Source organism: Accipiter gentilis, chromosome 7 (genome assembly GCF_929443795.1).
Source record: "Accipiter gentilis chromosome 7, bAccGen1.1, whole genome shotgun sequence".
NCBI classification, from domain to species: Eukaryota; Metazoa; Chordata; class Aves; order Accipitriformes; family Accipitridae; genus Astur; species Astur gentilis.
In genome coordinates, this window is record NC_064886.1 from 28,405,957 (window position 1) to 28,432,374 (window position 26,418).

Sequence of the window (26,418 nt, forward strand, 5' to 3'; positions counted from 1 at the left end):
TTAGATGAAATATCTCTTGCCGACAGTGTCGGCAGCAGGCAAGTTCAGCAGCAGTTCAGCTGCATACCATTCAGCTGACAAGGATAGGCAGCACTCAGCCAGTTTCAGAAAACTATGTTCAAAACCTGCTTGGAGAGCAGGAAATGCTGCTGGACACTTCTCTTCTAAACTAAGTAAGTGTTAAACCCACTACTGATGCTGACAGTTAACAACGGGAGACATCTTTCTGATGCACATCAAGAGAGAAAAAGCAGCTCTGTTGTCACCTTGAGTATAGATACTGTCTGCAAAGTAACAGAGATCTAGCAGCTAAACAACCGTGTGCCCAAACCTTCAATATCAGCTTAAGTAAAACGATATTAGGCAAATTCTAACACAGAGTAACAGAATTAAAGATACACTGTAGGTCCTTCTGAATCCCAGAACCTGAAATCTGAATTAACTATACAGTTACTGACAGGTAGGGAAAACCTAGGGCAAAGGGAAGCTTTCCTAGAAGGCAACAGTGAATTAATTACCAACATGCAAATGCTCGTTATTCTGAAAGTTTGGTAAGTACTGCCACAGGAAGGTTTTTTGTGGGTTTATGTACTGTGTTTAGAGTATCTGCTTTTGTTCTCCCCCCAAAACTCAGTTGAAACAAATATGGAGGAGAGGCAGCATATGAAATCAAACAGACAACAGCAAAGTGTTTTTCTAGCATCAGTTTCAAAACAATCAAGCAAATGTAGTAAAGAACTACTGCTATCAGTCATGTGGATAGGGATATCTCTCTTCATTACCAGCATTCAATCAAGTCTAATCAAGCCTATTTAAAATCAATGAAAAAAAGGCCAAGAACAAGGCCAAATGTGAAAACAATGTGCATTTGTACACCTTACTTCTGACTCTCCAAACAGAAGCTGAGTAATTCAGCTTTCCTGCAACTCCTTAGACTAAAGCAGATACTAAAGCATCTGTCAGATACTTCCTTTTTCAGAAAGAGATGAAATGACGACTCAGGTATCCATCAGCTGCAGTCAGTACTAGATATTAATTCCTCATGTTCCCAAAGTACAGAACTCAGTTCAAGTGTTAACCTCAGACTTAGGCTATTTAAATGTGTTTATCCCTGCAGCCATTTAAGCTCTTAATTCTATTTCTATTTAATTGTCAAAAATACTTAAAATTTCTACAAAGAAGATACCAGTGCCACTGAGTAATGACTTTACAAAAACTAGTAATGAATTTGGAAACGGTAGGTATTGACTATTGTTACAGATTTCACAAAAGACGACTGAAAGAAAAAAGGCAATCTGTATGCAATCTTTTCTCTTCAGTGCTAACATTATCATTAATAAAGTAATGTTAAATGCTTCAATTTAATTGTCTGTGGAGGTAAAACTTAGCTTTTAAGGCCAACTTCTTTTTTTGGTTCAGTCAGTTAATGAAGCCAAATCACAAAATAAGCCTTTTTTGACAACATGCAATTCATATCTTTTACCGATACATGCAAAATCTATATAGACACATGTATTGTAGTTAATAGTCTTAATTATTATATTTCTGTACACTTTGCAGAGTACTAATAGCTTAACACTTTCTTAATATAACAAGTATACGCACAAGTAACGCAGACACTGGGAGACCAGATAAATCACTACAGGGGTACAGGTTTAACAGGCTATGTTTTCTCTTGTACGGAATTTACGCTGAAAAATTACTAACCTTGTAGGTAAATATAAACCAGTTTTAAAACTTCCAAATATCTGCACCTGAAACACAAGAACAGGATATATGAAAACAAATTTTCAGGCTTCAGAAACAAGTTCTATTAAGTTGCTTGTAAAGGCTGGTTATTGCTACCCTCCATTGGTAGATTTTGGTATTGCTAACAGGCACATTCTGAACAGAAGTACTCTTTTCTGTTAAAGCATTTACATCCTTAATGTAGTATAAATGGCTAATCTTCATTGTTACTACCCATGAAACATTAATAACTTCGACTTTTCTATTACACAACCTTCTTTGTAATGTAAAAATTTTCACCATGACCAAATCTGGCAAAAACCCATAAACTGAAAGATTTTAAAACACTGAAGAATGATAGAACCTTAAAAACCTCAGTATCAGTTCAATTTATTTTTTGCTTTCGTATCTCAAAGTATACCCTCCAGTTTGTAAACACATTTTCTAAGTTTAATATATTTCCGTTGCTTCGCATACTTTAAAAAGAAAAATTAAATCACAATCCATTTTTTTTCTGAATTACAGAGCAAGTAGCACAACTCCGTTTATTTCTGCTTAAACAACAAACAAAAAGTTTCAGAAAGTTTCACATCCCACAGATTTAGTTTATTATACTGGATTTTTACTAGCACTGGAGGTTTAAATGACCAGGTTTCCATCGTAAGCTGTCCGAAACCACGTTCTCATTAACTTAGCCACGCCTCGCAGGGAGGTTGGATTCATGCGCTAAGTGGGGGACTGGTGAGACTTCAAAGTAAAAATGTCTACACATTTGGACTAATTTTCAACCAGACAGTCTTCTGATGTGTTTCCTGGAGCCATCTTACAGACTTGTGTATTCTCTTTTAATGAGAGTCATACATTATCTCGATTGCCACCTATTTGTATGTCAAGTGACCCACTTTTTATGTTTTTCCCCTTCAGGATAAGAAAAAGGGGAGATGGGAAAAGATGATGTTTTGCAAATAAGTGTCTTGATACTTTAGTAGACTAAGAAGCAGTATGAGCGCTTCCTCTTGATTACTTTATATCACTTCACCCTTTTTACCCCTTCACCCCCACCTCCAACAAAAAAGCACGTGCTGGCAGTAAATTTAATGTTGCAAGTTCATAGCTTCTCAAACTAGAAAAGGCTGGAAGAGATGCCACAGAACTGGCATCAATATTGTACTAGATCTTGACAAAAGCATAAAGGCATCACAAAGCTAAGAATGTAATAATAATTATTATTACTATTTTTAATCCAGGATAATAATAAAAGCATCCTTTGTGAAACTGTTTGGGTTCAGTCAAACCAGAATTTATTAGGCCACCAAAAACGTCTGAAAAGTGTTTTTGCACAATAAAACAACCACTGATGGGTTCAGAAAAAACTAAATGCGCTCTCACATTATCAAACAAAATAGTGTATTCAGCTGAACAGCAGAGAGAGCCTTTACTGAATAAACCACCCTGAAAGTATTCATAAACTTACTGATACAACATATATGACCTTTACCAAAAGGAATGAGACAACATCTGTTGTAGAATAATTTGGAGTATGAGAAACACTGAATTATTCTACAAGAAACCCACACCCACACTTCAATCCCTCTGTCATCAAATCTGGAAAGATGGAAGAGCAGGGAAATAGGAAGAGAAATTTTAAAGGATTTTGATTTATTATCGAATTGGAATTCAAACTGTTGAAGCTCTGTAGCCATGTACATATTTAAAGCATCCCAAATACAGGACACTGTTATGACTTGAGAGACGTTAAGCATTAGTTTTTGTGGTGTGCCAACACTGCCGACTATGTTTTTATTCTACGTGGACAGAGACATGTATTTGCATTCATAAGGTAACTTAAGACTTCACAGTACTGTAATGGACTACTCCTACTCCTGTATGTTACTGTTATTTATCCTACATTTCTGCACACTTGTTCGTATTAAATTCCAAAGTTCCTGACAGAGCTTTAATTACAGTATGTGTCCAAATATGTCCTCACTATGCACAACAGAACTTGGAAACCCAAAAAAGCTTGGAAAGTCCTTGCTACCAAAATCCCTCCATCAAAACAAAAAAAAAAACCTATCCATAGCCAATTTAAATTTCTCTTTCTTCTACATCATTAAGTAGAATTTTCTGAAGTTTGTCGAGCTAGAGTTCATCTTTCTACTTCCATTCCCAATCATAGTATTTTGATAACTGAAGTGCATGAAGTATGCAACATTATCTCTTTTCAGATTTACGAGGCCACATAATACTCAGACACAAAGCTGAGGACATTATAACAAATGCATCCTAAATTCCACTGTATAAGTACTTATTTGTTCAATAGTCAAATTTTCATATGCGACTGGTAAAATACTTTGCCTTAAAGTGCTTTCATTTAATGTTTTGGGTTGTTCAGTTTCAGCGTAATTAAAGCCTTTCTTATGGTCAGAGCCTTGCTGATGCCAAGAACAGTTCTCAAGTACTAGGAATGTTTCCTTCTAAGCACATTCCCTTGAGTAAGAGAGCAAATGACACAATTGCTAACTTCTATAAATAAAGTAACAGTTTAGGATACCTAGTTTTACCCCCCCCTCCATCTGCTTTTTCAGCCTTTTCCTAAGTGGAACGGGAAAAAAAGATGTATGTGCACAGACACATTCCACACGCTCTCTATACATTTAGATTCATGAAACCTGATTTTCCTTTTCTTGGTACCTAATTTTTATAGAACATGTCTTACCTACATGTTTAGTGAGAAACTAAAAACTAGATGTGTATGTTTAACTTACAAGTTTATTTTAGCTGGATTCACTGCATCTTTGACTCAAAATGAACAGCTTAAACATTAACTTAATGCTTTACACTACAGCTAAAGCTGAGGACATTGGACCAGGTAATACTCCACCTTCTCAGAGCATGTACTCAAATCTTACAAGTAGCTAAACCAACACAGATTTCCAAACGGTTAGTGATTAACTCCAACAACTGAAAAATTACAACAAAAGACTGTCAAAGTTGAACACAGTTGAATTCAGCAGTTCAGTTCCCAGGCAGATCTGTAAAGTAAGTATTAGGAAAATAACATTACTGTAATTTCCAGATTATGACCTGGCATGCTGTTGTCACCATTCAGTTCCCTTCTAGCCTCCAGAAAACGGAAGGGCATACAAGAGGAGAATTCTTTCTCAATGTAACAACAGCAGACAAAATGCAGAGTTAGGCTTTGAAGAGCAGTTAATGACTTGAGAAAAAGGAACTGGCATGCTCTTGCTCTCTAACATTTTGAAGAACAGCAAAGACAGACGGTCATAGCAGTTCTAACTGGCACTAATTGAAAAGTGAACTTCAGTTTTCAACTACACGGTGTGTGCTTCCTCTCAGTCACGTTACAGCTAAGCCCAGTGGCCAGCTTGTCGCTTATGGTAGAGCTTGTAATTTGCTTCCCCTTCTCAAACATATTATGGCTACAAAAAACAGGTTCAGTACCTTGGCCGCAAAGTCATATATATATATATATATATATATATAAAAACTTATTTTTAATACAAAATACCTAGCTTTTACAGATCAAGTCTGTCCTATGCACGGAGTATCTCTGGAAGCACTAAGTTCTTGTGCCCCATTCAAAATGTTAGCAGGAACAAAGGAAGATCCCCTGGTAATAAATCCATTCACCCCATTACACTAGTTAAGTCTGCAGCACACAAACTTGTCTAGGAAATAGCTGCATCTCCTCCAGGCTGAAGCAAGTAGTTATTTTGGTGAAATTCCCTTCTACAAGACTTTGGCAGGGTGTATCACAGTAAGCACTGTTTCCTATATTGCCTGTCAGACTGGCAGCCCACTACTCCTGCTCTTGATTAGGGTCTACAACACTGTTTCACTGGCTTAGAGGAGAGCTATACAACAGCTGTGAGATATCCTGAAGCCTCTTACACAGTTCTCTTGGAAAGGTTATTGGTTTTGCTCAAAGAGAAAATTACCAGACACATGTTGTACTGACTCTTATCAACCCTCTATAACTGTGCAGAGGCAGCTATCACTGAGTGAAGAGCGCTCCTTCCATATTACACGTCATTAATACGTTATCCATAACATGAACCGCCTTGAAAATGTGAGTGTATTTTACACACAAAACCACACACCACATACATATAGCTTATACAGAATTCACATTCTGTCGTATTTTGCCAATTTCTAAAAACACATTCCAAAAAACAGGTTAAGAAGATTTGAAATGAACAGTGGGTTTAAGTCATTCATGTCAAAACACTATCTTTTACCATGGCAGGATCAAAGAGCATTCCTTATACTAAAGATCTGCTGTCTGGATTTGCTTTGCTATTCTAGCTAATAAGTCCTTATTTTCAGCTACTGTTATCCACAGTTAGATGACTACAGCTACACATCTGCATTCTGGAAATGTATCTCTCTACTTACCATATTAGTAGTGAGACACAATTAAACTAGACTCAATTAGGCTAAAAATCCAACTGTGTCCCCAAAGAACTATATTGAGTTGTAAAAGCAACTTCTCTGGCTTCTCTTTAATCCAACCTTTATTAAAAAAAGCATAGCTCTGCATAGGAGAAACTCTTTTCTCCTGAATGAAGTACTAGCAAAAACCCCATCCTCAGTGGAAAGAGGCACTACAGATTTTACACAGATCTACAGACTTATTTGCTCCTGTACAAAAAAATGGTTCCTTTCAATTTGTAAGATATGTCAATTTAGTTTAACTGCCCATTAAAAATAGCATGGTCTATGTTAACATGGCATTGCTGGCATTCCACCTTAACAGACTTACTCAAAACTGCAGGTCTTTGGACTAGAAGCCCTGCTGCTAGTGAAGCTATGAGTTTCAGAAGATATTTTTTTTTAAACACAATACTTCACAAGCATGCATGCATGCCTGATGTGTTCCTATTAATCTTAACAAATAAATATTAATGAGACCAAATGTTGCCACACCTTATACCCTTTCTTTGACTAGAGTAGGTCTAGCTTGTCTTTGTTCCTATGTGTGATAGAAAATGTTGACCTGTATTATTCTAGAAATTAAGATCATCTCTCTAATTTGACCAGAAATCCTCTTGGGTTTTTTTAATATGGAAAAAATAAACTGTATTTTCATTATTCAATACTTCGCAAAGTAATCAGGCACAAAATGTTGCTTTTATATATTAACAAATAGAACAGCATCCTACTCACATCTGCATTAGGCCAGAGCTCTTTTATAACATTTTCTATCCTGTTCACCACTTCCATCCGCATTCTCTCTTCTTCAGGTCTGGGAGACATATACTTATAAAAGTCAATTATTTCTTCATGAAGACTAAGAAAGAAAAAAAAAAAGAAGAAACAAGTTAGGAAAAACCCACAGGAGAATTAAATAGTAACTACTCTAATCAAACAGGCTTTTTAAGCTCCTAGTTACCTATTTAGTTAAGGGGCAATTTAAGAGTAGCATGCAGTTAAAAAAAAATAATCCAGATTCACAACACTTACTAACATTAGTTTCATGTTAGTTTCTTATGCCATAGGTCAATATTGCACTGCATTTGCTAAAAATATTGAAGCAAATCTAAATCCAAGAACCTTCAATTCACGCTGAAAGTCACACTCTGTATTTTAATGTCAGTGTAACGCAGAAATGGTTCAGTCTTCAACTATGAACGTAGCTGTAAGCTCCAAGTACACACTGCACAAAAATTTCAACAGGAGGTTTTCAGCCAGCACTTCCTAGTTATCCCGCTGGCACCAGCTAGGGAGTTCCAGGCATCAGCCTGTATTCAGTACCAGGGTTCTAAAAAGTTGATAGTAATTGTGCCAGTACTAGACTTGGAAAAACTGCTTCTTTTACTGATAGAAAAGACACATAAACTAAATATGCACTCTCTCCCCATAACAAGAAAATAAGCAGTACACACGCAGCAGAGGTGGCTCAAAAGAATAAGTGATTGACAGACAGTTAAGCCATGTATTTGACAGTTTACCATATTACATGTGCTTCTCAGTCAGTTATGTTTAGACTACCTATGATAAGAGCTGAAATAAAAACGTCTTCATACAGTGCCACAAATTTCTATGCTTTTGTAATATCATAAACACATCATGATCTTGACTAACAATGTATTTAAAAAAACCAGACATGACCCTTTAATTCCAGCCACAGAGTAGCTAAATTAATTTCATTTGTTTCCTGCAATGACCATTACAGTAACAGTTAGTTATTTTTTTTAAATGTATTGTTTCTAGTTACCAAGCACAACTGCATCTCTCCTTAAAGCTCTGAGGGACCATCAGAAGAGAGGAATTCATTAAGAGCAAGCCCTTAGATGAGATGTGAAATCTAATACTTCCCCACTGCACACATGCGTAAATAAATCAAATGTTAATAACTGGAAGTTGTATACAGGTGTTAACAAAACAGATTAAAGTATCTGAAAGTTGTATTTAACAGAGGCATGGTAGGGACAGAACTCAAACCATCTGTGTTATGTTCTTCAATACTGCAGCATTATGAACTACACAAGCTTCTTTCTCTCAGAGACAGAGGAATAAAATATTTACATTACTTTTCACTGAGCATTTATTGGAATTTCCCACATGCATGGTTTGGGGAATAATCATAAAAGCCTAGCAACTTGTGGTGGCCATCACCACAGCTCTCTATAGCTAACGCAAAGAAGAAAACTCCTCTGACAGAGTTCCTCCAAAGGGAAGATCCAAACAGATACCCAATTTAGCTGTTCTAAATCAACCTTTGAAGAAGCTTCCCTCCCTCTGACATCTAAAGAGGGAGCCTTACAAACACTTAAACTAAAAACTAAACCTAACCAAAACACACACACACACCCCCCGCAAAGATCTCCTGCAAAAATGGAAGGTGCTGTCTCCCTCCTCTCGCCCCCTTACTGTCACACTGGCACCAAACCCTGTTCACACACATCATCTCAGGTACCACAAGGATGTTCTTACAATGTCACTGCAATATTCATACTGATAAATGCTGTTTTCCGCATTCATTTTGACATCACTAGGAAATTTCTTACCTCCTCCTGCAGCTGCTTTCTTGCTTTTTCTTGGAAGCTTACAACCTGCACATTCCAAACCACCACTGCCATCCCTTACACAGGCACTGACTCCTCTGCCTTTGGCTTTTCAGCCATCTCCTGTTCTTCTATTCTTCACCGCTATTCAAAGTGTTGGCACTTAAACCTTCTTACAGCTATCCTCCCATTGCAAGTATTGAATTCAGGTGAGAAGTACACAATAAAGGACAAGTTGAACACTCCAACAACCAAATTCACTCTCCCCACTGCCAGTCACACATACTGAATTACTAATTTAGTCTCTAAGTGCTTGACCATTAACGTAGCATTCAAAAACAAGAGCAACAAGGAAAACAGGCAAAAACACGATAATCAAACTCTAGAAAACACAAATTATTTTTCAGCTATAATTTGGTGAACCAGCTTAGAGGAAGACCTGTGAGTCAGCCCAAGGCTTCCTATCATGTCTGGAAAACTCTTTACTTTCTTTGCAGGCTACATTGTGGGGAACTGATCATGCAACCCAGCCCCATTTCTGCCTCTGCTCCTCTGGACTAGGTGGAACAGACTGGTTACATCCACAAGGCACAAGATTTGCCCCAGAGCAACGTTTTTAGTAATGTGAGATTGAGTGCACGCAGGCACTGCATGCCATGAGGAGCGGCACCACGTTGTCTGAGGGCAGTTAACAGCACAAGACATGCTGGGATAATACCGAGGGACTATCCCTGGGGAGAAATTAATGTATGGCACAGCACAAATCCATACTGCCCATCATCAGTGGGCCCAGCTGCTCCTGGGCTTCTGCTTTACGGGAGTTAATTGTTCCCCTGCCCCATAAGGGAACTTTGAAAGAACAAGGCAATCAGAAATGAGATCCCCAAAGTGCACAAAGGGCCAAGCCATACAGACACTGGAGTTCTCAGGGCACTTGTCTTTATTAATTTCACTGACACTCTTAATGGAGATAATTACATCAATTGGTGCATTCTTTAGAAGCACATAAAATCATGATGCATTGTCAGAACCAGATGTATTCCTTTTTCTAAACATAAATAACATATGTCTGCATCTCTTTAAATGGGATCCTTCTTATTCTTAGGTGGTCATGTAAAGCTTTATGGCAAAATAAAAAATTAAGCAGCATGCAAACACACAGAAACTTACATTACACATGCACTGATTGTTACTAAAAAATGCAGATGTATGAAAAATGGAAATTGAACTTTCTCAACAATAGAAGAAAGGCTTAAAGACTACTAGAGAAAGTTCCCATCAGCACACCAGTTGGAATACTACAGACATATCTGTGTTTTATCTGCTGCAAGACTCCATGCTGCTAGGATTGCCTGTGCTGCACAGAGCCACAGTATGCAGAAGGCAGGCAGAAGCTGTAAAGGCTCATGACTACACCTGGAACTGCGTTTCCTTGCCCAATAATGGCTGCTGCCAAGAAATAAGGGAATGATTGATTAAAGCCAAGACAAACAGAAGTAGCCACATGCAGATTTCGGAGCAGTACAACATAACTTAGAGGTGTGACTCCAATTAATGTGGAGTTAACTCAAGCTGTATTGAAATTTAAAACTCAAGGTTATTCACTGTCTTAATCAACATCTATTATAGTCGCTGTTTTTTCAAAACAATTTGTTTGGATTAATGGAGCCTGTTTACAAGAGTCTCTAGTGGAATTTTGTATCTTTAGCCGAAATGAACATCAAAGAGACCGAGATGTTATTTTTGGCATCATAACAGTATTTTATTATTTATTGCCATTACATTCATTAGTTATTTTAGATAAAAGTCCTTAAAAGGAGACTTGTTTTTAGAAGGAAATTACATTGTAATAAACCTGATTTCACTATGCAGAGATATTTCATTTGGCTTTATAGTCATACTGAAGCATACCAACACCCAAGACCTACTTAGGATGCACGGAGAGAGCTCTCTGAAATGCATATGAGCATTAGTTTACTGGTTTTATTACAGTAAATAGCAGTAAACAAGTGGGTCTTTGTCCTGTACTTCAGGATATCGAAACACTTGGGGAAAAGAAAAATAAAACAGGCTCTTACACCTTCTCCGAGTATGTTTGAAAACAAAGTACTAGTGGCATCACAGTGTGTTTTCAAGCCTGGTAATCTGATTCCATCAGAATTTCACAGACAGAATAGAATTATAGAGAAGAGAAGCCACTAAATTTAGTGGATTGTAGTGTCTGTTATGTTTACCTGACAGAGACAGTGATGCATCATTAAAAAAAAAAATCATGGCTGCAAAAGTTGTGATCACAAGGACTTCCCACCATAACATCACTGAATAGCACCACAAGGAACTCAAGTCTGCCAGACTCAAGCCGTTTAGGTAAAAAGCCACAGCTTTTGTGCATTACATTTCTTTCTTAGTTTGATCACATCTTACTTTATTTTCTAGCACAACTTGTGGACTCTAAATGTGCAACTCAGGATTCTCAAACTAGTTTACATACACCCAAGATGCTGTTATTTTGGAGTATGAATCCTACTGCACCTCTGGCAATCAATTAAAAAGTAATCCTGTATGAACAAAATGTTGTTTTATATGCACAGCACACAGACAGATACATGGACAAGCACATAGGCTTGACTGTACACTTCAGTTACTTGACACATAAAGCAGCACAACTTGCTATTGCTGCAAGTCCAGAACTGGAACCAAGAGTGATACTGGAAGGCATGTTACTTTATGAAACGTAACTGGAGATACAAGTTTCACTTCTCTGCACTAGGATCCCAATGCAGACTAAATGACCAGTCCACTGTGCTCACAGATTTCAGCAGCTTGGAGGAAGCCAGCCTGACACAACCAATGCCCAGCGCTCAGCAGCCACACCAGCGGCTGCCCAGAGTGGGACCATACCCTGGACCTTCCCTGCCTGCCCCGCACAGCTGAGAAACAGAGCGCAGCCGTGCTAAGCAGAGCAGCCAGTGAGAAAAAGATAATTCTGACTGGTTTTGCTTGATCACAAGATAGCAGTTAATGTTGCCTTTGCGTGCCAACTTGCAGTATTATAGTAACCACAGTAATAATTTTTAATTGAAAAATTTCCTGCTTTTGTCATTCTGGAATTGTGTTATACTTCCACTCTCCTCTGGCTCTTCTTCAGTCTTCATTCCACAGGAGAAATTATGCAGGCATGCATGTTCTAATTTCTCTCATCGGGGTGCTACCCATAGGTTCTTCTCCAACTGTTAAAAATGACTGGGTTAAAAATTCTGCTCATCCATCCCAAAGAGCTTCCTCTGCATTGGGCATATATATTCCTTTGCATGGGAAATGCTATTTGCAACACTACTGAAGATAATTTAAAACAATGGATAGTAACCATACACAAAAAAATCATATAGTGCTCATACACTACAATTTATGCTTTGGCAGGATTTTCTGAAGGAAGCCTCATTTTCAGAATGATGAAAATCTAAACTGTTTAGAACCTCTGCAGATGGTGGGCAGAAGTAAGCAATGAACACACAGATGACTTTTGCCTTCCCAAACTCTTATGCTTTAAGAATAATCACTTCTGACTTAAGAGTCTATTGATTTTATACCCATAGTTGGATGGGATGTTTGCAATGTACCCCTGTAACACTAAATAAGCTTTTGGTATTTGAGTTTTCTTTGGATTAATAATTCCTATAGGACAGTGTTTAGTTGCCCCTGCCATCTTAAGTCTCCTCTGGAGAAAAAAAATAAAAAACAAAGGCAACACAGAGAAATATTGTAGAATTTCAGGTTTACAATTGTGTTCTGGGAAGAATGTGAACAAGGAGCCTGACGTATTTTAGCTTCTTGAAAGCATCAATACTTAAGAGTCCTTACTGCATCCATCCCTACACTCCCAAGAAGAAAGCTAGCATTGCACAGGAGAAGAGAGAATAACTTCAATTTGAAGCTTCCCAAGGTGTTTTACTAAGAAAAAGATGGTACTGGTTTTACAACTGTTAAAAAAAAAAAAAAAAAAAAAAAAGACTTGTGGCAGGAAATTCTGATCCTTCGGAAGTTTCATGAACTAAACAAAGCTCTTCCCTCTCCCACCTGCAACCTACTTGGTCCTGAAGTGCTTTTGAACAAAATTGTAACTAAGGTAAGGAATGACACAGAGGGCCCAATCCTTCCACTCCCCCTCACAACTGTATTTATTTTTTGTTTAATATTTATTTTAAAAGCAACATTGACACTCCACAAAATGGGGAATCCAACAGCTTCCCAAATTAGCTTTCAATTTTAACATTAATCTCCTATGAGATTAATAAAGTAATTTCTAGATTACTATTACCATCTACATGTGTTGAATAACAAAGCAGGAACAACAGCAGACATTGTAAACATCACAAATTATTTTCCCACCTACAAACTCAAGCAAAGCCAAACATTAGAGTAGAGTAGTGAAGGGACCTGTAAATATGAAGCATTTGCTGACGTCCTCTCCCTACCACCTGGGCCTTTGTAGCAGACAAATTCTCTTAATATTTGCTGGTTTAAGCTACTGAAAAAACACCTAACTGCATCTGCAGGTGATTTAATAAGCAGTTAAGTTTCATGGTGACTGATACATCAGTCCTCATAGGAAACTAAAATTGTGCATAATAAAGCAAACAATTTTCAAAAGCCTCAGAGACTTTGACCATCGCTTTTTGTAACCTTAGCTACAGAACCATATCAGTATATTAGAGGTTACATAGTAACTGTATTTTGAGCCTCATATGCCCTATGGGAGCTTTAAAATGAAACATCCCAAAAGATGTTCGTATTAGTAACCTGACAAAACCAGGAAAGCTGAAGGAGTTGGGGTTTTGATATCACACATTTTTCCTCAGCTCAGTTCACCTGCTTGAAATACAGCTTCACAGACCATCTTTTCACAGTTTACCTAAAAACAGACGTGCAGAAAAAAACGGTATTCCACTGCCATATGATTATTAAACATCACTAAAAATCAGGATATCCACTGCACAAACAATTTCCTAAAGTGCACATGGAGAATTTCACTTTGCAGAGAGCTAGGCAAATGAGATTTATCTCTGTCCCCTTCCATTATAGTCCAGGTGTTTGTACCACTCCCCGGCGTCCCAGCGACAAGGTCTGTTATAACAGGATTGCACAAGCCTCCCTAATCCATCTAAGGCAAGCTAGCCAAGTTAAATCCCACCACCTTCATCAGTTCAGCTAAAGCAGCCAACTTCTCCTAAACATAGCAGGGACCCCGAAGAGGACCCCTCAAGGATGGCAGCAGCAGTCACTTCCACCCAGATGTCAAGGGGCAAAAAGAGGCCAGCAGAAGAAACACCTTCAACTGGCATACGTACCTCCAGAAGACCACCTCTGGCAACCAAGCGATATTTGAGTAGCCTTCAGTATTTACCCAAGAACAGCTTGACCTTTCTGACTAGCATTTGTCATCTGCCGAGTAATTCACAGAATTGCCTTTTAGGACTGAGGGAGGGCAAAATTTTCACAAACACGTAAATGATTCAGGAACCCATATCCTGTTTTCAGGACTAGTGTCTTTTGGGATTAATTTAATCACTCTGATATTGAGTTTGAAAACACTTTTTCTGAATGGAGTTAGTTTGTTCACTTCAACAATTTATGGTGGACTGATCAAGCACGTTTCTTCAAATGCTGCGGAGTAAAAAAAGATGCTACTAAATTTACAAGACCTACTATTTCTATCCTGTGTAAATATTTGAAAGCATATAGCACAGTCCCTTCTTTCTTCCTCCCAATCAACACCCAACCCCCCAAACCCCTCAAATTAATGTAGTTTTTCATTTATGTTCTGGATTTAACATTAACTTATGGGTTTAACTGCATCATAAAAGGCACTAAAACAGCACTGCCTTATGGAAACGGTCAAAGTGTAGTAAAGACATATTAAAACACAGGAGAAAGAAGCAATGTGGGCAGTTCTTTTCGATTACTTAAATTGTTATCTCGGTCTTTTCAGTCTTATTTATTTTATAGATTCTTTGCTTCAATCAGGATGAATGTTGCTTTCTTTAAACTGATTCAAGTTATTTGTAATTAAAACTCCCAAGCACATTCTTTACTCAAGAAGTAATGTAAGAGACTCTTTCTTCCTATCAAGGTAGAAGTGAGCATTTTTTGTCTGTTTATAAATTATAATTTGTGCTTTGTCTTCCTAAAATACATTCAAATGTACTAGAATTTTCCCTACAGAAATTTGTCTTTTAAGATGAAAAAAAACCTACTGAACTTTAATTATAAATGAGATGCTTGAATTAGTCCTACCAATAAGCAAGCTGAAGTATAACTCTGCACTGACCCACTGGCTTTTAAACTCACCCCATATGCATACTCAGTCTTGCTTTCTACTTTTACAGTGTTTTACAGCAAAAACATCAAATGCCAACTGGAAAGACCATTTTGAGAAGTATCCTTACTTCCCATTGCCTTTTTTTTTTTTACTCATACTATACATAAAAACAATCTAGCTGAATCACTACATGTGTGGGAATAGCCTTCTATTTCTTCTCTAGGAAGTATGTACGTATTGTCCCTCCTTCCCACCTCTGTAAGCAAGTGCTATGAGAGTCTGCTGCTTCTTTTCTCCTAGGCAATGGGTTGCCAAAGTAAGGCATGTGTTTTGCTAACAGAGGAGTGAAAAAAAAAAAAAATAAGATAAACTGCTACCTCAAGTGAGCTGAAAGAAAAAGTACTAACAAAAGAACAAGATGAAGCAGGACAGAAAGATTCTGTGCAGACAAAACAAAGTGGGAAGAGCAGAGATGGGAAATAGCTGTTTTATTTCATAATGACAAAAAGGCTTCAGCTCTAGTAAAAACTAATTATCTTGAAACACACCAGTAATCCCAACATCTCCTATAAAATACTACCACAAGATTTTTCTTTAGCTTACTTTTAGAAAAGTATTAGTCTGCTGGGACAGTTACATATACAGACCAGCTATGCAGTTTGCAACCTCATAATTTAAAATACAGATACATATTTTTAAAAGCCTTTAAGTTTAAAGTGCAACTGTTACCATGTACTTCACACATTCTGTAATTACAACTTGAGGTCAATTTCCAAGCAGCTAAAACCACAGAGAAGTTAAAGGTATCTATTTCCTATAAGCGGGAAATTAGTAATTCCTCAGCCTGCCAATTCACCTTGTTTAACTGGGTCTCACTCAAGAAGACCAAACAACAGTTTATAAGTTTTTTTAAACAAGAGCTTAACAAGAAGTAAAAGTAACTGTCAGTATCAGTAGTAGTTCAATTTATATTAGCTTTCCCAGTAATGTTTGGGTTTGAGTTGGGATTGTAACAAAAGCTATAGCCAGCAAACCCCTGCAATGCTTGCCAGTAGGTCTGACCCCTTCTGCACCAACACAGCAGGTAGGAGAAGGGAGTTTAAAAAAAAAAAAAAAAAAGTGTATTAGATCAGTTTTGCAAACATCACCAGTGATGTTACTATGAAACCAGAACAGAGGGATAGAGCAGGTCAGCTAGTACACCTTTTTGTCTGTCTTCATAAAGACAGGCTAGCAAGATGGTTCTTTATAAATCACTAGTATGTTGCTACTATTTTGTTAGTGTAGTAAATATTATCACATAAACAAATAATCTGTGACCTGCCAATAAATGACACCGCGTGCTATCTGGGCAGAGGCGAGACTAACACACGCCCTGCAAGCTGACAAGCACTTCTGATGGATAATGTGTGCTCGAAAAAAAAAAATCTCCATCTGAAGACTCTGACTGGAGCTAAAAAACTCGCAACAGATCTTTGTGACCACGTAAACAGTTGCGTGTGCAGCAGGTCACCCAACGTGAAGTTAGGCAAGCCTCACACAGGGCTCAAAACAGGGTTTTCTGACACAGAACAGAGTGGAGAAAAGCCCTCTACTTTCACACATACAGAGGGTTCTGCCTGGCAAATATTCTTCTTGCTTATGACTTGATAAATTATTTGACTTGAAAGATTAGTTAAATGAAAGGAAGGAGAGCAATGTAATTATTAACTCCCATCTCCTTCCATCAGAGTTGATTTAAACTTTCAAACATACACTCCACACAAGCCCACAGCAGTTCCTAAGAAGGAAGAGAGACACTACCACAATCCCAGGCTTATGCTGTTCATCTCAAAGCCAAGTCAAAAAGTAGTTTAAAACCCGAGTTCCTGCTGGCAGCTGGTACTGCTTACACACTTGTCCCTGCAAATTAGTAACACACACCCAAGAGTGCACTGTGCTAACTCCAGAAAGCCACCTCACGTCCATCTGTGCAGCAAGGCTGCTTTTCAACTGCTAAGTAGGCAGAAGAACCAAGAATAGAATAAAACTCTAAACACCTCTGCTTCAGTAAGACATTAGATCAAACTTAATAACAGCTGTGGTTTAACCCCAGCCGGCAACTAAGCACCACACAGCCGCTCGCTCACCTCGCTCACAGTGGGACAGGGGAGAGAATCAGAAGGGTAAAAGTGAGAAAACTCGTTGGCTGAGATAAAGGCAGTTTAATAGGCAAAGCAAAAGCCACACACGCAAGCAAAGCAAAACAAGGAATTCATCCACCACTTCCCATGGGCAGGCAGGTGTTGAGCCATCCCCAGGAAAGCAGGGCTCCATCACGCCTAAGGGTTACTTGGGAAGACAATCACTCCAAACATCCCTCCCTCCCTTCCTTCTTCTTCCCCCAGCTTTATATGCTGAGCGTGATGTCCTGTGGTCTGGAATATCCCTTGGGTCAGTCGGGGTCAGCTGTCCCGGCTGTGTCCCCTCCCAACGCCTTGTGCCCCCCCAGCCTACTCACTGGTGGGGTGGGGTGAGGAGCAGAAAAGGCCTTGGCTCTGTGTGAGCACTGCTCAGCAGTAGCTAGAACATCCCTGTTATTATCAACACTGTTTTCAGCACAAATACAAAACATAGCCCCACACTAGCTACTATGGCGAAAATTAACTCTATCCCAGCCAAAACCAGCACAATAATATATATTAATATAATATTAATAAAACAATTTAAGTCCAACAACTAGCCATAGTTGCAGTTTGTTAATACCTTTTCAGCTCCAGCATAAGAACATTTTCAAATTAAATCTGAAGTGCCAGTATGCCACCTGGACAGTTTCCAACATTTTCTAACATTCACAGTTTTGGGTGGGGGGTTTTTTTGAGAGAGAAGGGAATTTTGCACAGCGTTTTAGAACATTCAAGGAATACGAAAGTAAGCCACAAGTCACTTTGGTCGCATCTCCTATATTAGAAGTATTCAGAACTTCTTATGAAAAGAATTGAAGTTAGCAATTACTATTAAAACCACAAGGTTTTAAGTTTGTATGTTAAATTTATATTCTTCAAGCAAAATGGACAGTGACCCCAACTTACCTGTTTAGCACATGTTCAGAACCAGCTTATCACCCATTTATTACTTGTTACTGCACTTTGGTGGCACTCTGCTACAATATTAATACAAGTTTAGATGTGCTGCTGTCATATCCAGGCAAAATTCAAATCCCAGAAGTAGTTCTCCCTCTCACTTCCAAATGCTCAAAAGTGACTGGAGTGGGTGCCTTTTGAAGAAGGAGGAGGAAAATTGCACAATACTATGGCAAGGTACAAGGAACACTTCAGGTAACTTTTTAATTTGATGATTTGTTATCTTTACAGTAAGGGTATGCACAGTGAACTATGTTCAGATCAAACAACGCACTATTCATTTTGGGACTCATGATGCAGCAATATGCTCCCTTAAAGGTATTTATTAGAAACTATTTGTTCATATTCTGGTTTGTTCTCTTGTGCTCAGATACTCCCACTTGAAAGGCAGGATGTCATAGGTACCAGAAAAACCATGGGCCAGAAGCAGTAGCACTCAACCTGCAAAGTATTTTGGAGAGTCACCAGTCTCCTTTTGCTCTGCTTCTCACTCCAGGCTAGAAAGCTACAAATAACAACCATCAAAAAAGGACAATGCCTAAGCAAATCACAGAAAAATGTTTCCTGAGGTCACCTCTATTAGACCAGTGATAGAGATGCACACTCAACAGCTTTGATGTCAGGAACTGGAAGAAATGCTTCCTCCGCCAATGTAGATGACTGCATGTCTCATCCTTCAAAGTATCTGAAGAAGCTGGTCTCTGAGTAACCCTATGGATCAAATCACAGTTTTTGTCTTCTTCTTTCCCCTAAAGCTTCAGCTGGTACATGTGTCAGAAAACTACCAATATAAGCCTAGAAAATACTTCACTGAAATACTCTCCATTGAGTCCAAAATCTTAAAATTCAGAGACACTAATATATGCTGAAAGACGACTTATAAAAGATTTAATGCAACTACCTCAACTGCTGGGTTCTGCTTGGACATAAGGACAAAAGAATAGCACATGGTTAAAAAAAAGGGACTTCCAATGGTTTGAGAGTTAAAGCCTCACATCTGACCCAGGCCTAGTATCATGTAGGTGAACGCTGGAACCCACTCTAAGATGGGATATCCCTAGCAAGGCACACCTCCTCACACTGTCTGCATGTTGTACATTAACACATTTGGGCACAGTCTTCCAAAAAAAGTAGCAAATTGAGGGGCTGTGCAGAGGTCTCAGAAACCCACTCAAGATTCAGCCAACTCAGTGACAGAAACCACTCTCTCAAAACAATTTCAATAATAATTTGAAGATTAAGCAAATGTGTCTAGTGTACCAAAAAAAGCAAGTAGAAGATGCAGCAGTGGAGACCAGCTATCAGAGAAGCGTAAGAGGGTTGCTGTGAGTTCTACAAACCGCTGAATCAATCGTAACTAGAAAGAACATGTTTCAGCATGCCTGAAGCAGGTACGCTTCAGAGAAGCTAAGGTTGAAGTGAACTATTCCAGCATATAATGTTCAGTGACTTAATGCCTACAGGCAAATACCACATTATACAAGAAATGAGAGAGGAAATTTGTTATTACACAGTTATTCTCTTCATTTGCTCCAAGGTGCTGTTATGCCCGGAGCTGACACTGCTACTCACTGCCGTTGAAACATTACCTTTTACCATCTGTATATGCCCTGTCACATTTGGCCAAGTTGTAATATGAGCAGCTTCAGAAGGTCACTAGTTAATTCAAATTTAGATAGATTTTAGCAAAAAAACCCCAACGGTTGTAATTACAAGACAGCAACAAAAGCAAGACAGTACTGTCCTTTCTGCTTAATCTCAAAAACTAGCCCGTAAGAGGAAATCCAATAGCTCGATGAGGCAAACTTCTCTTCCACCTGATGTTGGAAGCACAGGTACATGTAAAGAAGCTGCTTACCTCAGATAATGAACTAGCTCTTCAAGGCAAAAATCAACGTGAAAATTTTCTCCTGTGAGTACCTGCCAAGTATGACTACTACAAGGAAAAATCCCCATGGATGAATGAGGGTAAGACACTGAGTCCAAAACACAACCGGAAGGCTAAGTAAATAGAAGGTCCTCAAGCATGTGAGTTGAATCACCCAACTGAAGAAGAGTGTGACATAACAAAGCAAAAATTAAATAAAATGAACTACCAGGACCTCGTTTTTTCAGCCTGGCTCAATATTGTCCCAACACTGTGTAATTTGCAATCATGACCATTATTCAGATCAAGATAGTTCCTTCACCTCACTATGTTCAACTCAATACTTTAACTGACAGTTGTCAAAAACTTGCTGACCAGGAGTACCTCTGAATACGTAAGAGATAAAGCCATTGTGCAAGACGCCAAGTCCAGAGTAGAACTTCACACAATTTTCAAAAACGACATGCATACCTATTTTAGATTAAAGCCAAAATCTCACTGAGGGACAAGGGGGAGCAATGTAACACACATAAAGGAGCATGCTTTTTGTAACAATCCCCTTGAAATGAAACAAACAAAAAAACCCAAACCAGAACAAAAAAACCTTTTGCTTTTTGTACTACATAAGAAAATATCAGCTGTTCCTAAAGTAACAGAGGAAGCAAATAGCTCTAAAATTAACACAATGAGACAAAAACTTAAGAAAAGAAGAATGTTATCACATTTCCTCAGCCTAGATCAATCACAACATCAAGAGGTCAGGCAAGGCCAACAAGCTTTGATTAAGGACTCGCTATCTTCAGACTACACACTGACACATAACAGTAAGATCAACACCTTAGTGATCAGACTACAGCAAGATATTCCTGCATGCTGTATTTTAGCGGTACTCTTACTCTAATTACAGTATGACATTATATGAAGGGCTTATCTATACTTGATATTTATGACAGGTTAATGCAAGTTTTTTTCAGATTTTACTGGGTCCATAAACAAATTAATTGTAAGAAAGCACAAGACGCTTTAAATGTGTGTACTTAAATCTACCTGGAAATAAATCTACACTGAGTGAAGATGATGAGCCAATGTTTCTACTCACCTACACACCTCTTCCTCTACTACCCTAATTTCCCTGATTTGGAAGTTTCTAGAGGACTTTAATGCTTGCATTTGCCCATTCTTATATCCTACTACTTGTAGAATCACAACACAATTTCCTCCATGCTGTCTAAATACATTTTCAATATAGTGTTGGCTGTTTCTCCCTACTAAATCACGCCAACAAGATGGAAGAGCGCAGATGCACACTAACTTTGATCCCAAGCCTCTGCTTATCTGAGCCTCTTCTACTACTGTTTTCCAGTGAAAATCCTGTAAAATGCAATGCAAAAAAAACCTGCAAGAGGTATACAATACAGTATGGTGACAGAGAATTCCACACCATGAAGCCTCCCCAAGCAACTGTAGCAAGACTGTGCCTCTTTAGCTGCACATCACCTTTGAATAATTCAGATGTAGTTCTCATGCCATGGAGGACGTTATGAGGCTGTCAGAGAGACTGGTCTGGAATGAGGGCTGCCAAATAATCTTAATTGTTGCCATGGGAGGAAGAAAATTAACAGATGTTGCTGATGTACCAGCATAAGACATCAGACCCAGTCATGCGGCCACTTCATCCTCACACTGAGCTGATGTGCTAGAACTGCCCTGGAGCAGCTGCCTCCTACCTGCGACCTACCCTCAGAGCTTCGCAGCCCTGTAGGCGGCCATGGTACACAATCAGCTCATGGGCTGTGCTGCTAAGTCTCGCACAAATTTTGTGACACAGCTTTAAGGGTCAGAAAGATAACCATCAGGAACAGCTTGTATCAAAAAGACCTGTACTAAATGCAGCAATACTAATACACTAATTGCACGACTACGATACAACACATGAGTATCACCAATACAAAGTTATTAAAAAGATTTCAACAGGCTCTAGAGATCTGTAGGAGAGGGGGTTTTGTACAAACTTACGAACAAGAGTTCTGCTGCCTCGATCCACATCTATCTCTTCCTTTGACATCATAAGTTCATAGTATTCCTGGAGAAAATTCCTGCAGTGTTATCTATTGTAGGTTGAAGTTAGAAAATCGTTAAAGTTCAAATTGCTCTTTCTGTAAAGCTATTTGCAGCCTAGGAAAAATATCTGAAGCATGCATCCAGTTCACTAGTTTTCCTCTCTTTTTCTTGCTTACGGGAATATTTTCTTTATCCCCAATTTCTAGGCAAAGGGACAGAAAGCAACATTCAAATATGACAGACATCTTGAGCGCTCTTCGGCAGTTCATCCAAAAAGATAATTAAAAAAAATGAATGCTTTTAATTTAAGAAATCCCAGCATGTTCAAATAATGAATTAGCATGACAACTGCTCACTAAGAACAGCAATAGTATTTAATTTCTTATAATACGTATTATGCAAGATTTTCACTGGTTATGTTGCTATATCACTACCAGCGCACACACCTTTCAACACAACACCTAAGCTGGCTCTAGACTGCTTTCTGCTACTGTTGTCGGTTCTGACATCCAGCAAAGACAGCGTCGGAACCTCTGTTTTACATCACATGCAACATAAAAAAAAAAACTTTGAAGCAACAGTCACCTCTTAAATTTTGGCATATACATTATTTTGGGAGCACATACCCCATACTCAGCGATATATTCTGAATCACCATATAATGAGGTCAATAAAAAGAAATATGAAGTATTTATATTATTGCCTATTTTGATAGTAAGGTTATGTACACAACTTCTCAAAACCACACTTCAAAGTTTTGCAAATTGCCAAAGTAAAAAACAGACCTCATACTCCAATTTCAAATAAGTGAAAAGAAAGTGCCCAGGAACAAAGTATAACAGCAAGACAGTTAAAAAACAAATTGAAGGAGAGAAAAAAGCAACAATATGCTTTCATGATATGGGTCTCCATCTAGGTGTTCCCTAGGACCCACAACATGATCTCAGGCTTCCTAAAATTGACCTTATACTAACAGTTTGCCAATTAAAAAATAAGAGCTACAACCCCAACATGGTTTAATACAATAGTAATAAAGATTCAGGGTGAGGAGATCCTCTTTTTTCAAATGCATACTGCTACAGAAAGCATATATCAGCTCTTGGGAATCGGCAAGCACACAAGAGGGAATGACATACTCTTCCGATTACTTAATATAGACATCTCTATCTACCAAAAAAAGTCTGCCAAAATTCTGTTCCTTATATAGCCACTCCAAGGTAAATAGGTGTCCAAGTCCCAAACAGAAGATAAGAACTGGAGAAAATAAAACAGTTCACAAGAATATATTCACATGCTGTTTCCTTGCACGTGTAGAAACCAGCAGGCCTCTGAAGACCTCCTTAAATTGCTTATACGTAACATGCTGAAATGTTGGCACCATTCCAAAATTCTGCAAGCTCCAACAATACTGTTATATAATATCTACAGTATATTTCCTAAGGATTTCCTCAAGCTGCCTTCAGTCCAACATCTTCATCCCTAGTAAACTTGTTTTTCTCTCCCAACCCCTCCAAAAGAAGTGATTTCTTACTACAGGAGGCTGTGGAGAAATATCTGATTTCACTTCCATAAAACCCAGATGACCGCCTTCAAGAGCTGCACAAGCTGTCACAAGGGTACTGCCAGAACTGTGCTGTGGCATGACTCAGGACGAGACAGAGAGCGACAGTGGATCTTATCAGACGGATACAAGAAAAGGATTTGCACTCGAGTCACATCCTTGCACTTCTACCTTACAGCTTACATATGCAGCTACAGAGTGAGGAGAGAGTACTGTTTTAAGAGGTTTTTTCAGGAAGCAAGAAGATTTGTGTCTATGGATTTTTCCTGAATAATTCATTTTTACACGACGTACATAGTGAATTCAACTGCAACCTATGTTTCAATGTACATGTCTTCACTAAATCCAAAACGCATGCAACTACTCTAACAGAAGATAAGTTAAGAAGGCACGTGCACACCTCGTTGTTTCACCAGAAATCGGAAGTCTGTGCACAAAAGTGCTTGTTTCACTTATGTGAAACATTTGTATGTATGGAGTAATGCAACAGCAAATCAAGCGCCACCCATGCATTTGATTTACACACTTCAGAGTACATGATGAAAAACAACACAATTGATTAGGATTTTATCAGATTTCCCCCAGTTAGGCACTCAGTCCGGCTACATGTTTTGCTGCAGGTACACATACTTGCTCTGCTCACACTACACTCAGCTCTTTCTGTTCATGCTCCAACCCACATAGAAATCATGCTACTGTGGCTGACACCATGCAAGGGCCTGAGCAATTAAGAGCTAAAGAGACACAGGGTAAGTTATCTCAGGCAGACAGCTGCATTACTGTAGCTACATGTCCTCTGGCGAGTTCAAAGCCTGCAGAGAACGAGCTTGCACCCGCCTTAATGCACTTAGCTTCTTTTAAAAAAGAGATTAAAAGACCTCAGAAGCTGACAAACTTCACGTGAAAAAAAACGTAATAGAATTCCTGTAGCAAAGGCGTATGGCTTTAAGCTATTTTCTTCCTAAAGTAGTTATGATTTTATTTCATGGTATCCTCTGTAATCCTGGGCAACATGCTGGGAACCCTTAAATCAAATAAGCTGAAGCCTGCTCAATTCTGTGCCAACCAATTCAGCAGCCTGCAAGTGTGTGCATGTCCATGTGCGCACCCCTCCTCTGGGGGTCAGAGGATTCTCTCCCTTTCATGGCAAAGTTTCCATCAGTACTTCAAAACAGTGTATATTCAATATTTAAAAATTCAGTGTTTTGTATTTAACCCAGGTTCCTCATCAGGAGTACAAATGACAGCTTTTCCTGCTTAAAGTCACACATAATTGGGTCCTTGCCTTTGGCTGCAGATTTTTCTGAAAACTAACCACCTCCCTACAGAGTCCCAAAATCCACATGTCCTACCTGGGAAGTGCATATGAACTGGACTCTTTCCTTTGGCACAAGAATCATAGAAACCTACAAGAAGACAGGCCAAACTTACGTGCAAGTCTTTATTTTTGGGTTATGTTACACTTTAGGCTTCTGGCTTAAGCAGTTCTTCTTGTGTCACCTTTTAGCTAGGCTCAATCTAAACTCACCAAAAGCTGTAAAACGGCCATTTCAGTATTCCAAATACTTTTTCTTCCTTTTTAACTGTGATACTCACATTATTTACCGCTGCCCTTGGGACACAAACACACACACAGAGAATTCCCTTCAAAACCCCAACCCACACATCCTTCTACAGCCTCGAGTTTTGCTACCAAGTACCCTATCAAGGCAAATCCAATTAAACTCTTTAAAGGTATGTCATGTTTTGAGTCAACAGTAGCATCACACAAATACTGTAAAACTTTTTATTCATCTTCTGTGTTATCTGTTCTTTTTAGCACTACTGTCTGTTGACAAAGTCCCCAGAGGATGTAAGATATGCAAGCTGAATCCAACTGGTGCAAAGCAACTTGCAGGCAGCGCTAGACAATATATATACAGTGATACTTCAGAAGTCACAAAGTTAAGAGTGCCAGAACAAAGTAGAGTACCTGTAATGCAAACACCTAATACAACTTCTAATACAAACATTACATAAAACTGCGAGTCTGAAAACTCAGAATAAGGGAAAATATTAAAGATAGGCCAGAATATAATGTATACAATAGCACCATTAACTCTGGGGGAGTAAAAACTGGCCACTTGTTGAATGTCAGTATTTCAGCACTGGTGAATGTTAGCAAACATTGTGCATACTTTCTAAGAAATTTACCTTGAAATCAAAAACAACACTGTTGTAGGTTATTTTTTAATTATGTCGTTATCTTTTTATATGTGTAAATAGCATCAACTAAGAAAGTATGTTTCTCAATAAAAATAAAAAACCTGAAAACACTCAAATATTTGACTGAACAGATACTTAGCTTTTAACCAAAATCTCTACTATTTCAACACGTTTACCTTACCTAAATCTTTAGACAGCTAGTTACACGCTGTTATGTGTTTACATAAACTGTCCAACTAGCTACAATCTATTGGACTGTTTTTCCAGACAGCTGATCAATATAACTGTGTATTCAGAGCTAGTTTTGCACAGCCATAGACTTAAGTGACATCCTTGCATTGGAAATATGAATGCCACATGTCAGCTTTCAACTGTGTTTGCCAGCAAGTCAGGCCTAATCTTTCTGAAAATGGGAGTGTTCCACAACACCGTCTTATTCAAAAGACTCAAAATTTGAAGTGATTAACTGAACAAAATTACAGGATGGTATATAGGGAAAAGCATTGAGAGCCTTTACTATTTTT

The 26,418-nt window shown here is 38.5% G+C and overlaps 1 protein-coding gene across 1 annotated transcript in view; it reads right to left on the reverse strand.

Moving 5' to 3' along the window:
• The window catches only part of TENT4B (terminal nucleotidyltransferase 4B), a 46,328-nt gene that overhangs the window by 16,091 nt on the left and 3,819 nt on the right, over window positions 1-26,418 (reverse strand). Inside the window, 2 exon segments of the mRNA XM_049804832.1 lie at window positions 1,708-1,754; window positions 6,919-7,042. Coding sequence (XP_049660789.1) covers window positions 1,708-1,754; window positions 6,919-7,042 — 171 coding nt within the window.